The following is a 17180-nucleotide window of genomic DNA, read 5'->3' on the forward strand; positions in this document are numbered from 1 at the left end:
TTTTCCTGTCTTTCCAGGTTACTTACTTTCCAGGCTAGAGGGCCAGGCTGGCTCCCCAGAGAAGCCTCTATCTGATCTGGGTCGTCTGTCCTACTTGGCTTATTGGAAAAGTGTCATACTGGAGTACCTGCACAACCACCCAGATAAGAGTGTCAGCATCAGGGGAATGAGCCGAGCCACGGGCATGTGTCCACATGACATCGCCACCACACTTCAGCAGCTCAACATGATTGATTTCCAGGATGGCAGGTGGGTTTGACTGAGGTGGTATCTGTCAATCTGACAATTCACTCACATGCTTTCAGTGTACTTTATCATCTCTAAAGGACGGGTGGGGGTTGGGGGGTAAATACAGTTTTGGCTTTATTTGCATGTGCATTAATACTGAATTACAATTGATTATACATCAGACAAGATATATGCATTTTGAATACATTTCCTAACATGTTTGTCTAGGTTTCTAATCATCCGAAGATATCAGCTGATTGAGGAGCACATGGATAGACTGAGAGAGAAGCCAAGGCTTCATGAGGTTGACCCTGACTGCCTGTGCTGGACTCCAGTTTCAGTCTGCAAAAGCCCACCGGGGGAGCTGAAGAATGCTATGGCACAGGTAGGCTTAATGATGCTTTGATCAGGGACTGAACACACCTGCTTTTAGTGAACCCTGTTTTAATTGTTTGTCTGTCCAGTGCAGTGTTCTAATATTTAAAGCTAGACTATGAGGGATTTCTCATTAAATTCTACATTACAAATTAATTTTTGAGCCAGTACAAACAAATAAGTAAAATCACGTTTTTGCCTTACCCTGCAGCCACTACGATAAGCTTTCAATAATGATTTATATTCAGAGCTTTCAGGTTTGTTTGCCAGGAAAATCATTCATTCTTGTTTACAAACAAAGAACAGATCAGACTATTATGGCAGCAACATAGGTATACCTATACAGTTTCAAATGTCGAAAGAGCTCAAAGAAGTCTGAATTTTTTCTTTCAAATGTTTGCTTAATCCATAGTGATTAAATCTTCTGTAACCCTTCTTTATATAAACATGCAACAAACAACTAGGTGGTTTTCCTGGCATATAAAGAGGCTTGATCAGCATGTTCCACAGGGTGACTTGCAGTCCAGTTTACTATTACAGCTGTCTTGCATCAAATGACTGTGTTCTGTCTGCTATGTTAATGTTTGCTGCAGATATTGCAGTACAGACACAGCAGATTTTGTAAAATGCCCTTTTAGTCTTCCTTTTGGCCTCTGACACAACCTGACCTTTTTGCATAATGCTGAACTCAAACATAATTGGTAAGGTGATGATAATTGGTACATAATTGGTAAGACTGTTTTGGTCGGCGTCTCTAAAATAAGAGGTTGTTTTTAATTGAAACCTTTTCAATAGGCAGATCAAGGAGATCACGATGAGCACAGGTAACTCGTTCCTTCGCCAGCTCTGCATTATTAGCTACAATTTGATGCTTGTGTGAAAAGTGAGCTAAATTTATCCCTTTCAGGAGTTCAGGGTGAGTTCACAGAGATAGCTGAAAGCACTTCCAACAGTAACCCAGCTTCCTGAGTGACCTAAATCAAAGCTCTGTATTATTAATGCCTCTGAATGTCCCATGAAATGTAATCTTCCATATCTGCTTAAAAATAAATGTTGCTGAGATCAATGGCTAATCAAGAGACAATTTCTGCTCTTCAGCGGCACTGTAAAAGCAAAGTGTAGATAACTGAGATCTTATTTGTCTGCTTGGCTTCAGCCTGTACAAGCGGCTCAGATAAGCTCATATTTGTGTTTTTGTGGAATAACAGGCAAGAGACCGTCGTGCAAACTGTAGTGCATCAATCAGGAATTTGACTATGGGGATGGGCTACACCAGCACACGACCTCCGCTAACCAAGTGCAAGAACTTTAGCAGAAGATACTCAGACCCACTGTTTGCAAACAGCACTGGGAAAGATTTTGAAGTGAGTGAAGACAGCAGCAGTGATGAGGATGATGATGACGATGACGACGACGGTAATGAAGACAGTGCAATCAAATCCCAGTCTGGGCAGGGTCTCAAGCGAAAGGTAAATATCAGAGTCATTGGTTGTGCATTTTTTTATTTAATTCTCTTTGTATCATGGTTCTTCACTTTGAAAATCCTTTAGCATTTAGGAAGCATATTTAGTAGGATGGAAAAAACATCCAAAACACTCCATCAGTCAGAAATTTCCATCAGTCCTTAAGTCCATAATTAAGTAATATTGCTTTCATGATTTGTGTGGGAAATCTTGATTCTGTATCACCAAGTAATCTTGCAGATTATTTGCACTGGGGTACTGCTATCCCAGAATGCCTGGGGGAGAGTATGTTGTGAGGATCTTGCGGTCAGCTTGATTCAGCACACTCTCATTTGGGGTTTTGGGCAGGCTAAGCTTTCCAAATGAATGGCCTGTGGTGTAGGCACTGTGGTCTAAATGATGGGCTTTTGAATTTAGATCATGAAGCAACCCATTCACAACGCAGCCACATTTCCCTATGTTTAGCATCACCCTTGACCGTATCTGTCTCCTCCAAACCTATGCTTTTTGGATTAAAGGGCACCAGGGACAATTTAACAAAAAAGTGGCCAACTCTTGCTATGACAGTTGTTAAGTCTAACAGTCTTTGACATCTCCCTGTATTTATTCCATTCTCAAGCGCAAGTTGTTCTCAAACATACAATAAGCACTTCTCTGCTAAGCGAATAGCCCCCTTAAATGTTTTTTTTTTTTTTTTATAGCGGGCATCAAATCTGCGACGGAAGAGAGGGAGGAGAAGAACGCGAATCAACAGCAGTGTCACGACCGAAACCATCTCGGAGAGAACAGAGGTGCTAGATGAGCCATTTGAAAACTCTGATGTAGAAAGTCCTCTGCCACAGCCCAGCAGGAGGGGTGACAGCGAGGATGAGGAAGAGGAGAAAAACCAGAGAGTGGCCGTGCGTCGGCCTGGAAGGCCAAGGAGACATGGAGATGACAATCACTCAAATCAATCTAAAGGAGGGAATGTGGAAGGTAAAGCCATACATGTTAACATGTACAGCATACTGCTTTTGTTGCATAATTGAAAGATAAATTAATATGTAACCTTTTTTGTGGTGTTTCTGAAGCAGTAAAAAAGGACAATCCTCGACCTGTAAAACGGAAGAAAGGCTGGCCCAAAGGTGTCAAACGAGGCCCTCCAAAATGGAGACTAAAGGAGCGCAAAATGGGCTTTAAGCTCAACCTCTACACACCGCCTGAGACACCAATGGTCACAGTGGAGCAGGAGCAAGAGGAGGAGCAGGATGCCAGCCCTGCCTCATTCTCAGAACCATCTGAGTCCTTCAGAGAGCCCAGGCCAGAGGACACAGAACTGGACACCTGCATTTCAGAGCCCCACAGTCCAGAGCCACCAGTGTCTCACAAACTAAATGAAGATGAGTCGACAGACAAATCTGACACGGTGGAAAATTCTCCCTGTGCTGATGAGACCAATGAGACCACATCAGGTCCAATAGATGATGCTGAACAGTCAACTCTAAATGCAGAGGAGGTCAAGGACCTGAAGCCAGAGGGTGAACAAGAAGGCAGGGTTGGTAAGGGCTCGGGTGAACGAGACGAGGAAGAGGAAGAGGACGAAGAGCCAGAACAATCTCATGTGGATGATCACGATGCAGATGATGAAGATGATAGCCATGAACAAAGAATAGAGGACCCAGTGCCACTAACAGAAAAAGAGCTTACTGAAGACCCAGAGCAAGTTTCAACTATTAATAATAATAAAAATCCTGAAGTGCAGCCGAGCCCCATGGAGCCACCGCCTCATTGCTCTGAGGAGCTTCCATCTGAAAGCACTCTTGTGAGCTTGAGCATGCAACAGGGAGACACTGTGGACTCAGATCATCCTCCAGACTCGGAAACCGAGGAAGAGGATAACAGTCAGAGGCCTGAAGAAAAGCATATGGGCCCGTTGACTCCGGCAATAAAAGAGGACCATAACATTTGCCCTGAGCTTGACATGGAGACTGCTCAAGCTGTGCAGTCTCTCACTCAAGAATCTGAGCAAGAGAGGCACTTTCAGGACTGTGTGGAGACTCAAGAGGCCTGCCACAGCCTACAGCGGTATGTTCACGTCGAGCAGAGCCCTCAGATGACTCCCGTGGATGACTGCCAGCAGTCAGATCACAGCAGCCCTCTGTCTTCTGTCCATTCTCACCCAAGCCAATCTGTACGATCAGTCAATAGTCCAGCGGTGTCCATTTTAGAAAGCGGTTACACGCAGATCAGCCCCGATCAGGGCACCGTCTCGGTGCACTCGCTTCATAACAACATGGAGACCAGCCCAATAATGGATGTGCCCTCGGTGTCGGACCATTCTCAGCAGGTGGTGGACAGTGGCTTCAGTGACCTAGGTAGCATTGAGAGTACCACTGAGAATTACGAGAATCCCAGCAGTTATGACTCCACGCTGGGTAACAGCATTTGTGGCACGGGAGCAGGAGCAGGCGCCTCCTCCCAGAGCAGCTGTTCCTATGGCAACCTCTCCTCCGGTGGCAGCCACAGTCAGAGCAGCTGTGCTGTGTCCCAGCAGATGGCCGGTCCTGTGGTGAACAATACTGGCGCTTGCAGCATGCTCCAGCAAACCAGCATGAGCTCCCCTCAGGGATGCAGTGTGAAGTCTCCGCAAGGCTGTGTGCCGGAGAGGCAGCCCAGCCATCCGCACGGACATGGGCACAGCCATGGGCATGGACACGGGCATAGCCACAGTCACCACCACAGCCATCACCAGCATCATCCGCACCATCAACATCACCAACACCCACAACACCAGTACCAGCAACCTTTGCCACACTGCTCCATGCCGGCCAGCTTCGCTCCACCCATGCAGCTGTCCGACATCCCAGAATCCAACAACCCCTCTAGCAACCTGGGTCTGTATGACCGAATGAGCCAGGGAGAGTATGGAGGTGGACACTATAGTCAACCATCAGCTACATTCAGCCTGCATAAGCTACAGCAACTCACCAATACCATCATGGACCACTCCTTGCCCTTCAGCCATTCTGCCTCGCACTCCATCTCATCCTATGCAAATAACAGCGGCTCGTTGTCCTCGCAGCTCGGTCCTCACAATCCTGCGCTGGTTTCTCTGTCGCAACCCGGTGGAGGTCCTCAGTCGCAGGCTACTGTGACTCCTCCGCCCAATATGACTCCACCGCCCATGATGCTGCAGCGCAACATGGGTACACCCAACATGAACCTGGCCCCATCTCAGAGACTGCAAACGCAAATGGCCCCTAAGAATCACCATCATCACCCTATGTCCATCCGCTCCAAATCGGCCCCTCTGCCGCCCCACCACCAGCAGCAGATGTATGGTAGGGGTCCTCAGACCGTAGCCATGCAGGCTCCTGGGAGGACGCTGGCTATGCCATCGCGGATGAACATGGGGGTAAACCTCATGCCCGCTCCGGCATACAACGTCAACTCGATGAACGTGAACGTCAATATGGCAATGAACACTTACAGAGTGACGCAGCCTATGATGAACGGTGGCTACCATGGCAATCCTACCTATATGAATCAATCTCCACAGTACTCTATGCAGATGGGCATGATGGGTACCCAGCCTTACCCACAGCAGCCCATGCAGGCTCCTCCCCATGGCAATATGATGTACAGCCCAGCAGGTCATCATGGTTATGTGAATACCGGCATGTCCAAACAACCCTTAAACGGGCCTTATATGAGACGATAATCAACGACCTGAAAGTAAAGGGTCATGATGTTGCAAAGTCAGCTAGTTGACTTGAGGTATTTAGTTTGTTCTTATTTTCATGGTTAATGTTCGCTTTTATGGATCTTTCTAAAAGAACCAGCACTTGGTAAGAATGCAAAAAAAGTTTTGTTTATTGGCTAAATTTTAGCTTTTTTCCCCTATTTATGGGAAGCCTTACAGCATAAGATTTAAAATGTAACATTGTGTAAGCATAAATCTCCCCTGAACTGCATTGCAGTTGAATGGAGGTTACATTTTCTTTAAGTTGGAACCTGCATTATGGAACCTTTAAATGTGCCTGCATTGTATGTTTTTGGACAAAAGAGCCTTTTCAATGTACCTTTAGCAATCGCAAGGTTATATATGTAAGTCTGTACTCATGCCTTCATATTATTTAAATTATTGTAAATCTACTTTTATATTTTTTTAAATGTAAGGTTATACTTAGCATGCTATAACGTCTTTGTTAGTGACAGTGCATCAAAGTAGTACTGTACAGTGTTGTGCTTAATAGCAAGCAATTTTATATTAAATGTATGGCCTTGGTTAGGTTTCCCTCGTATGGAAGGAAAAATTAAACTCTATTTTTGTTGATTCTAATACTGTAAAGATTTGAAAAAAATCGTCATGTTCGGCTTGGAAGGTTCTATTGCTAACTGTGTATAATTTGTTACTTTATAACAAGTTTCTTTACCTGAGGCAGCTTTCTGTTTTTATACAATTTAAAGCAATTTCTGTCACAATAGCAAAGAACAGTCAATGTCAGTATTTGTACATGTAGAAATCTAAATCAAGGGGGAAGGGCAAACAGAAACATTTCAGATGGGGCAAAGTTGCAAAATTATTATGAGTGTCAATTTACTCCAAAGTTGGTCTTTTATGAAATGCCTTTAAACTTACATTTTCATTCCATCTGTAGATTTTTTTTATCTTTATAAAACATCTGATTTATATTTTACTGAAATGTAGAGCAGTAGCCTTGTTGATAGACAAAACAGATGGCATGTAAAAAGGTAAATTGTATCGTGTCTGTTTGTATAGCTTATTTTGTAGCCTTTGTACCTGTACAGAATGGCAGTTTGACGTAAGAGGGATATCCTGACTGTACTAATTAACAGAGCAACAGTCCTGTATTTATGAGTTACCTTTTTAGTCGGTCACTTAAATGCTGTACATTTTAGCAGAAAATAAATTATGATGAGCCACTGACAGACTTAAAAGTGTGTATGGACTCTGTTTTCATGCTCTCGTGATCTCAAGCTTATCGTGACTTAGACTTTTCTTGAAAGGATCTATTACAGATGCACTGTCATGGTTGGAAACAATCTTAAGTGCAGAGACTGCTGAATAGAGAAACGGGTGCTTTTGACTGTAGAGGATGGGCAAATTTAGCTGGAAGACACTAATTCAACTGCACACAAGTGCCTCATAGCAATAAATGAACAAATATAGTCTTTGCTCTAGTACACTATGTAAAGCACAAATATTTCATTTTTCTAGCAAAAGGTTTTATTTTTATTCTGCTGTGCAAACATTACTAATCATTAAATACCCAGAAACCATGTAGCTAATCAACATCCTGGCCGTGTGTCAAAGAAATTGCTACATATTTCCTTATGCTTTATCAATAAACTTAAACCATGCTTTAAATGTTGAACTAATTGGAATTAAAGCAACTGTATGTATTTTTGTGTTACGACAGTGGAATTCACTGTTGTAAATATACTGCTGTCGTAATTGCTGTGGATAGCTGTACAATACATGTGCATTTGTTGACAAACTAAATGATTTTAAAAGCATTTGAATGTTTATGTGTGTAATGAAATGTTAGTGACATGATAGGCCGTGTTGCACATAATATATATTTGACAGTATAGACCATCAGAGCAGAGAGACCTATAGCAGAGCAAAATTTCAAAGCTTACCTGCCATGAGATGTATTTATTTGATGCTATCCTGAGACGGGACTGTTGTGGGAAAGAAACCGAAGCCATTTGCCTCAGAAGTCGCTGTTCCATCAGCATTATTTTGAAACCTATAGTTCAAGGTAAAAAAAAAAAAAAAAATGCTTAGTTGTTTTAAGCCTGAAGTACAGAGATGGAACTATTTAAGACAATCCTATTCAATTCCAGGTCACCTTCCATTTTTTATAATTTTACTGTATCGGCACATATCAAAATGCATCTCAATCACTGATATTAGTGATGAATTCATAGGTCAGCACTAATCTTCAATACGGCGCTGTTCTCTCTATGGAGAATCTGCATCAGTAACACTCGCCTCAATCAGTTCTGCTTTTTGGGCCTCTCATTTGAATTCTACAGGGCTCACTTGATTGAGTCCTAGAGTACCTGTTACTTCCCTCTTATCTAAAGAGGTTTAACGTGCCCTGTTTCTCTTTACTTACTTTATGCTTTGCTGAGTGCATGGTCAATAAATTGAGCTCCAGAGTAGAGAAACTCAGAGAGGTTTAAAATAGTGAAGTCTTTTGCCTCCACTCCATAGTAATCAATGTTCAAGCCTAGGTAGCAATAGCAACATTATTCCATGTCCCCTCTGCCGCATTGAGAACGTTTGTACCTTGTTTTTCAAGATGGTTGCAATCTGTCTAAAGTCGAAGCAAATAACTGAACCTCACTTATAACCTCAGGTTAAACTTTTTTACACGTTAATCTATTTGACATAGTACCTTTGATATAGTAGCTTTTTGGATCAGATCTAACTACTATACATTCAGCTCCTGATCTTGGCCAAAGCCATTCCTCCAGTTCTTCCACAAATGCTCATGTACAGTCGCTTTCTGAATGAATCCTCACTGGTGTAAGTGTTCTTTGGATGCCATCTTAATTTTCAATTCCCATTGTTGAACAATATGAATCTTATTCCTTGGAGAGAAAGGAAAAAAGAAACGTCATTTAACATTTGTCTTGTTTTAATGTGTTTGTCTTGTGCCTGTTAATGGTTTTAATGCAGCTAGCTGTCAAAGTTTCTTTTTTATCTGCAGTCTAGTGGTTCAGCCTGAAGACAAACACAGTGAAGACTTGGGTTTCAGTTTCTTAACTTGATTGTAAGAATGCATGATTATACCGATGTGACTACTGAAATACTGTCAAAACACATTTCAGTAACGTTAGATGATGCAAATAGGTTTTATTGGCTGGTTTGTTGAAACTTTGCTTACTATGGTTAGGGCCTGTTGAAATCTCAGGATTAGGCCTGAACCGCCTCTATTCCCTGCGGTCTGAACAATTGTTCCCCTCTCTTCAAACACAAGATTGGATTTCCAAAATATCCTACTTAGTGTATAAATGATTGTTTGTGTAAACATGAAAAAAATATTACGTTTGCCCCCCTAATGGTGTGGTGCTTGGCTCCAATATTAACAGCCTGGGGTGGTCCGTATGCATCAAGTAGACACGGCGTGTTTGCTTGGCCCAGAATAGGCTGCACATTTGAAATGGAATTTGTAGGCTATTGATCTGAGTTCTCTGACCTTAGTAACAGGAGCTGATGAGGGGAGTGGCGCATTTGCTGTACACACACACACAGCACCAGGTATTTGGTCTAGAAGATGCATGTACTGTTGCTGCCTCACTGTAGTGTGATTAAAACGATTAAATCGCCAAACTTTCATTTCTAGTAGGCGATTGATCCGACAGGTATCGCTGTCTGCACTCCCATTGGTAGTCGCCGCTCCACTTTGCTGATCATCTGCATAAAGTTGAGCCGCGTGCATCGCCAACGGTCGCTGTGGTGATGATGACGTGAGAAATCGGGTCTCCATCATTTAGTTATACCAAAGACTTTATATACAGTAAAAACTTAGGCTACTATAACCAAAGTCACTTTAAGCTTCTAAGTACACACAAACAAAATAACCATTATGTTAACAGTTCTTAAAATATATGTATTTGTGTGTGTGTGTGTGTGTGTGTGTGTGTGTGTGTGTGTGTGTGTGTGTGTGTGTGTGTGTGTGTGTGAGAGAGAGAGAGAGAAGCATATTTCAATAATCGGGAAAAATGGAATGTGCAATGGAAAGGTTCAATGTCTGTAAGCTAACTAAAACAGACATTAATAGTTATTAATATTATTACGTTGTTCAAAAACATGATAGTCTAAGAGAGTAGCTTACCCCAGTGGGATCGCTTGAGGGACGGAGAGCTGTTTTCTCACGACACGGTTATGTACATTGGCGCGAAAGAAACCCATTCAGTTGACCCTGAATGTGTTTCTTTTTTAGTGTTTTTTGCAGAAATATTTTTTATATATTTTGTTTATATAGGCTAATTGGCGGAGAACGTTTATACACGATGCATTAAAGGGATAGTTCACCCAAAAATGAAAATGCTGTCCTCATTTACTCACCCTCATGTTGTTCCAAACCTGTATGATTTCCTTTCTTCTGCTGAACACAAAAGAAGATATTTTAAAGAAGGTCGGTAATTAAACAGTTGCTGGTCCCCATTGACTTCCATAGTATTATTATTTTCCTACTATGGAAGTCATTGGGGTCCATCAGTCGTTTGGTTACCGACTTACTTCAAAATATCTTCTTTTGTGTTCAGCAGAAGAAAGAAAGTCATACAGGTTTGGAACAACATGAGGGTGAGTAAATGAGGACAGCATTTTCATTTTTGGGGTGAACTATCCCTTTAAGAGCTGTGGGGTGAAAACTTTTGAACAGGATGAAGATGTCCACATTTTTTCTTATTTTGTTTAAATATATATTTTCATTTAGTAGCCTACTGCCCTTCGGAAGCAACAGAAGATACTTACATGTTTCCCAGAGGACAAATTAAGTACAATTTACCTTGATCTTCAAATTCAAAAGGTTTTCAGGAAAACTGAAGAATTTGCTGGATCTTTCTAAAGAACATTGCAGTTTAACTGCTCAGGACAAACAAGGGACAACAGTGGATCATAGGTAACGATACACAGTATTAGGAATCAAGGGTATGTAAACTTTTGAATTGGGTAATTTAAAAAAAATACTGCTTTTTTTTTTTCTTGTGGAATGTGTAAAAATGTTGTAGCCTCTTATTTTGTTAAAATTAACATTTTGCAAGGTGCATGTAAACTTTTGTGTGGTCTCGCACGTATGTATATAGAAGTTCTTATGCTTTATTCCAAACCCAGAAATATGAAAAGGGGTACATCGCTGTCTGCCTAAACCCCTGTTATGAACGAAAAGATTGTTTGTATATATGTGCACAGCATGTTTGCTCCTTAAAAACTGCTTAAAATCAACATGAGAAAATGATATACCCCAAGCCCATATCACATCATTATGCAGATTTGAATATTCATAATGAAAAAAAAAAAATCATGTTCTCATCACGCACCGTGCTTGTGTTGTCATGTTTGTGGATCATGACAGATACAAGGGAGGAAGATGGCAGCTTCAGTCAAAGGCCAGTGAATCTGACTTTTGTCCCAGAGGAGACGGTACAGCCTGGGCCCAATTCCACCGGCCAATTATTCCCTCCTTACACTGCCTGCTGCGAGCCCTCCTACAGGCAGCTGTCCTTCCTGGCGCCCAGTGACTAAATTTGACAAAAATAGGAAATCTCTGTAGAGCTGTGCTTGTAATTTAATCCAAAAGGTGTTTCTTTTTTGAACCGAGTTTAACACAGTCTCTGTAATGCGAGCTTGGCCGCTGCAAATGGAATGGTAATTGCTTTTCGCTTCCCAGATATGTGAAAAGGACACATGAATCATCTCCGGAGAGGGATGGTTTTCAAAACCATCAGCACTGGATGTTTTTTTTTCACCACCATCACTCACCTTGACAGGGAAGTCATTAAATTGGTGATGTTGAATTCCTTTTACTGTTTTGTCAGGTTCACTTATTCCTTCAACCTTGAAATCTTCTTTCTTTTCCACAAAAGCAGCTCTATTACTGTGAGACGAGGTCTTAATTTTCATGAATTTCAAATCATTCCAGCACATATGTTCCAAAAACATTAGTGTCGCTAGCTATATTTCCGACCGACATTGTTTTATATACTCCTTTTAAATATGTTTTAGCATATGCTTGTAATGTAGAAAATGTAAAGAAATAGGCTATCTGGCTGTGGGGGTGATCTTCATACTTCATGTCTAGTGGCACAACGCTCTTTTTAAGTATAGCTTCTTTCTGTTGAAAAACGGTATTACAGCCAGACCACATTAGTTGATTGATGATTTGATATGAAGCTGCATACTCTGCATACTCCCTTGATTTTTTTCAGGGTTGAAAATGTATCAAGGTTTTCAGAAAAATATTGAGCACCAAATCAGCATATTAGAATGATTTCTGACTCTGAAGACTGGCGTGATGATGCTGAATATTTAGCTTTGATATCACAGGAATAAATTACATTTTAAAAGTAGAAAACAGTTTTTGTGAATTGTAATAACATTTTAAAATATTAATATTAAATATTTGTGATTAAATAAATGCAGCCTTAGTGAGAATTGACCTTTTTTTTTGAGTCAGGCTTTAGTGATTGTCACAAAATAAGAAATTCTATATTTTTGAATTATATATATATATATATAATTATTATTATTATTATTTTTTTTTTTTTTTTTTTTAGAAAATAGAGCCTCCATGTCTGACATTGGTTAGAATTTACATATTTCACTTATTAAAATGACTGTTCTGCCTGCTGATTTTTGCACTGCTCCATTTATTGTTTTGCTCTGCTTGTTTTAGATTTTATACAATCACTGACAAAATTAATCAGTAAAAGTTCAAGGAAGTCAGACTTGCCATTTTGAGTGAGTGTGCAGCTTTAATGAAGGATGCAATAGAGCTGAAATTCTCTCTCAAATCAAACAGTGGGTGATGCGATGCGGTCTGTCGGCACAGTTTACAACATGAGTGATTGCAAGAAGTCCTTTATCACGAGCCAGTGACCTGAAATGACCGGCTTTTTAACATGTTTTCATGTTTTTGATTACATCATTTACATTCATAAATTGAACCGTAGTTAAAGGCACAGGTGTAGCGTGAAGCTTTGGATTTTCACTGATATCTTGGTTAGTTGGTTTTTCTTCTCAAGACTGATGACTCGATACTTACTCATCTCCAATATACAGGCTGGGCCAGATAAGACTGACAGGTCCGAAAGGCTGTCTGTTAGTCAAAAGCAGATACCACAGATCCGATATATATATATATGGTGCAATGGTTTGTCTTTTGGAGCTTTTCTGTTAAAAAAAATATGCTAGAAATCTCTGGAATCAATGATATAGCCTTATATTCTGTTAAGTCAATGCATGTGTTATGAGTAGAATGATCAATGCATATTTTCATGAAACAGTTTGTATTTACACATATTAGTTTGACCTTTCTACTTCTGTAATCATGTTTGCCTTTACAGTCCAAAGGGAAATTAGATGAAAATTAACAGATATCCTCTTTAAAAACAAAACAGCACATAATTCCTGTGTAATATATTTAATAGCAAAAAGAAAAGAAAGGACACAATGTGGTTTTTTTTTGTGTGTGTGTGTGTTTTTTTTTTTTTTTTGTCTCACTGGACTGAGAAATTTAAACGCTTTATCATCACAATTTGGTTTGGTCATCAGTTTCACCAATATCCGTGGGTCACAACACCAATGGGTTTGAGCAGAAACCGTAAATATGTTGGAACATATGATACCCATTAGAAACTCACTACAGGGGATCAACCCTTAAGACATGTAGCCATGCATGGCTCTTCCACCTTCTCATGATAAAGAGCAAGCCACAACCGTTTCATTTCACTCCAATAAAAAAACAAACATGCTTGCTGGCTCATTTTGAAACAAGTTCAAAGTATATCTCATCTGGAAGAAATTTAAAAACCTGCCATTTATTTTGTGACCCTGCTGCCCTGTGGAGGTTATTTACTATTTATGGGGAAGCCCTTCAATTTTGCCTTCTGATACCCACTTTGCCATTGCACTACAATGGATATTAGCAAATAAGATCTGGCCCAAAATAACTAGGACAAGGCCATGGATGAGGAGGCCCTTAAGGGACATGCTCTTGAAATGGGATTCATCACATTGTTACCAAGTTTTCAGTTACAATTTGTAAGCTTCCAGTTTTTTCTTCCTCTCTCGGACGAGGCTCATGTCAAGATGTCGAAGCTGGTTAAGGAAGCCAGGATTAGGACAGATGTCCCTGTGTTGCCGTACAGATTTAACAGCCTCCATTAGAGTAAGATCCTCACAGATCATGAGGAAGGCCAACACTAGAGTGGCAGAGCGACTCACTCCCATCAGACAGTGGACAAACACTCTTCCTGAAGAACAGAACAGAATCAATGCAAGACACTTAGACAGTGCAAATGCTACTTTTAGTATAGCCAAAAGAATGATTCAGTGCAATTAGACATGATGGATGCTTTCGAAACATTGCTTCATGATGCTTCAAAACCATTTTTTATGAGAGCATGTATTAAACCGGCCAACTCACCTTTTTTCAGCAAACGAGGCTTCGAAAATCTTGTTTTTTGAACTTTTTGAATTTCATAAACACAAACATAATTAATTTAATGAGTTAATGATTTAATAGATTACGCTGTCATACAAATAAAAAAACATTTGTAATTTGTAAAAGGTGTCTTTATTCACCTTTTATATATGTTCATGTTCCATTTGCACTGTTTTGACCAGCATGTGCCGTCAGCTTTTGGAGTTTTGAGCGCTTCGAAACAGTGAGCCATTTTGTGAAGCAATTGGTTCAATTTCGAAAGTTTCGATTCTTCTTCCAACAGTATTTTCCGTTATGTGCGTGAAAATGCAGCGTCTGCACGAATAGAATGCACAAATTGTTTATCTAATTTATGGCGCTTATATTAAAAACTAATCAAAAGGGAGCGGGAAAATGAACATAAAAACGGCTGACAAAGGTGGAAACACGTTACTAGTACTAGTATGAGTTGTAGTGTGCATGCGTTGAACGCGCCCGTAAGAGTTTATGGTCGAAATGATCGAACAGTGCGCGAGAAGCAATGGCAGGTTGGAAAATGAAGCATTCCCCAAGCAGGGCAAAAGTAGTGAATATTTCTGCTAAAAGTTATTCTAGCCCGTAGTATAGTGAAAATATTGCATCAAGCATGTTCATGAGGATGTCAACTCACCATTTTTTGACAGTGCAGCTCGTATGAACCTTGCTGTTGGATAGAAAAACACACTTAAGATGAAGTCTGAGGAATCATCAGCCTCCACTCCATAGTAATCTATAGACATGTCTCTGTAAAAGCGGGCTCCAGTGTTGACATGAGGGGGTCCACTAGCAGCATTCACAATGTGTGTGATCCCCATATTGTACAGCATTGACTTGTCACGTGCCGCAACCCTGACAAAACAAAACAGAGAACATCTGTAGTTCTGTGCATTTTATGAATTTCCCTTTGAATAGAAAAAATAATACACACTCATTGCCAATGTACACATTAGGCCACACTTGGTTGACATGTCCAGTGGGCCGTCTGTCACTCAACAGGAAATTCTGCAGTTCAGCAACGGATGGTGTTTCATAGGCACACAGCTCCTTGAAAGACATCCTGGCCCAAAAAATAAAAAAAATATATTTTTTAAATTACAGTAAGGGTTTGGATATTATCATGTTAATATGCCTGATATGCAGTTTAGATGCATTCTCCATCCCTCTTGATTTCAAAATAGCCCATAGTTGAGCCCACCTGAGGCTGTTGCTTGTGAAATCTTCTTGTTGCTAAGAGCGCACTGACACTCCAATTCAGCTCTTAACATCATTAAAATGAATACTGACGGCTTTTATGGAATATCTTTCCACTTAGGATTTCCTGACTGTCGTGGCAAACATGTTTACAGCTCAGGTGTGGGAAAGAAAACGTGCGATGCCAGAGCTGTGAGCGATTCACTAAGGCTAGCTTTCATAATAGCTCTCAAAAATACCAAAATGTTTCTTTCTAAAAGCCTCTAAAATCTCCCCTCCTTTTGTGAACTTACATTTAGCAGCCGGTGGCCCTTTTTTTCCCCCTTGTTCTCAGATTGCCTGCTCTTCTCTCCTTGGTCAGGGGCGTTGTTGACAGCCAGTCCACAGATATGTCTCTGGAGGCTGTTTCTTTTTTTAAATGGTGTATAATTATAAACCTCCCTGGATACAAAGAACTCTTCCAGGTCTTAGTGGGCAGTCAGGTTTGCTTTTAGAAGACTGTCTTTCCCTAGACAATGATCTTTTGAGCATGTTCTGGCTGCACATATTGTGTATATCTTGGCCAGACTCCCGATACTGTAACTCACTCTTGCAGTGCAGACGAAGGTAAAGGTGGGTCATCAGTGGCTTTCATTGGACACATACATCTTTATCATGAGTCATTGTGCAGGGAAATACACATCATCTCACGAGGTCTCGCCAGCTGCTAGGTTAAACACTCTTGAAATCCAGATGTTCCTTTCATTTGCCTTGAGGGCGAGTCTCTGATAAATGGTGAGATCTTTGCACATCCAATTGCGGTGACATGTTTGGTAATTGGAGCGTGTCAGATACCCCTCTCAAAGATACTCTGTCTTTTTTGTACTCCAGCTGAAACTGTTTAGTTAGTGCTTAAATGCTACTTGTGTAAAACAGGAAAAGACTTAACTAAGAGTTGTTCTTTCCATGCCGGTAAAATAAGCTTTGAGACCCATAGTAATTAAGGTTTTATGAAGCTAATAAAAAGGAATTAATGGCTTGGGTGTGAAAGCCACATACACCTGTTCCTTCTCAAGATCTGCTTATTACTTACTATTACTGAAACCGCATACTGTATACGAATAAATTACGATAATACAGTATGTTTCAAGGATTTTAATAGACTTTTGTTTCTTTTTTAATGTCCTTGTCCTGTTGAATCAAATAATACAGTGCAGTGGATCTGGCGTTATTTAATCTTTATTTGGAAATGCATTATATGTCATTTCTATTAAGTGGTCCAAATTTGCCAAGTTCAAATTGTCATGGTAGATCCAATCCATGAATCATTCAGCCTGCTTTTCTTATGTGTAAAGACTTTTATTCAGCAAAGTGACAGTGAACACGTTTACACTGATATATCATTTTTTTTTCCTTTTTTCAAATAAATGCTGTTCTTTTGAACATTCTATTCATCATATATATATATATATATATATATATATATATATATATACAAATTTTAATGTTTACTGTATTTGTAATAAATTAAATGCAAAAAAAAAAACATAAAAAATTCTTACACAGTGTATGTTTTTAGCTATGCTTTTCTATTGCTATTTCTTCAAAGCAGTTTGTTCAAGCCAAAGTATATGTTGCTGCTGGGCTGATCTGTTTGTTCTTTTTATCCATGATATCTCAGGCTTGACAGTCTTCCCTTAGAAAACACTGACACAATGCAATCACGTACAGATGCATC

At 40.3% G+C, this 17180-nt stretch overlaps 2 protein-coding genes across 4 annotated transcripts in view; one reads left to right on the forward strand and one right to left on the reverse strand.

The window, feature by feature from the left end:
• kat6b (K(lysine) acetyltransferase 6B) overlaps positions 1-7830 on the forward strand; it is a 48176-nt gene extending 40346 nt beyond the window's left edge. For 2 of the 3 annotated variants that reach the window (XM_081350244.1, XM_081350245.1), the window contains exons 13-17: positions 18-249; positions 457-613; positions 1812-2072; positions 2768-3041; positions 3137-7830. In XM_081350244.1, coding sequence (XP_081206370.1) covers positions 18-249; positions 457-613; positions 1812-2072; positions 2768-3041; positions 3137-5766 — 3554 coding nt within the window. In that variant the 3' untranslated portion in view covers positions 5767-7830. The remainder of the gene's footprint in view (positions 1-17; positions 250-456; positions 614-1811; positions 2073-2767; positions 3042-3136) is intronic. The other variant, XM_081350246.1, reaches the window with a different exon arrangement.
• Positions 7831-13221: 5391 nt separating this feature from the next.
• dusp13a (dual specificity phosphatase 13a) lies at positions 13222-16631 on the reverse strand. The gene is made up of 4 exons (XM_081351689.1): positions 15757-16631; positions 15201-15329; positions 14904-15121; positions 13222-14063 (listed from the first exon to the last, which is right to left on the reverse strand). Coding segments are annotated over exons 1-4 (570 nt in total). The 5' UTR covers positions 15759-16631; the 3' UTR covers positions 13222-13842.
• Between the last annotated feature and the right edge of the window lie 549 nt (positions 16632-17180).

The sequence above is a fragment of the Scardinius erythrophthalmus genome, assembly GCF_964197995.2.
Source record: "Scardinius erythrophthalmus genome assembly, chromosome: 21".
Lineage (NCBI taxonomy): Eukaryota > Metazoa > Chordata > Actinopteri > Cypriniformes > Leuciscidae > Scardinius > Scardinius erythrophthalmus.

Excerpts from the sequence above, each read along its gene's own strand:
- dusp13a (XM_081351689.1), bottom strand. Across the intron at positions 15,122-15,200 it reads AATGTGTACATTGGCAATGA|GGTTGCGGCACGTGACAAGT; the intron begins GTGTGTATTATT and ends TTGTTTTGTCAG. Across the intron at positions 14,064-14,903 it reads AGCTGCACTGTCAAAAAATG|GAAGAGTGTTTGTCCACTGT; the intron begins GTGAGTTGACAT and ends TCTGTTCTTCAG.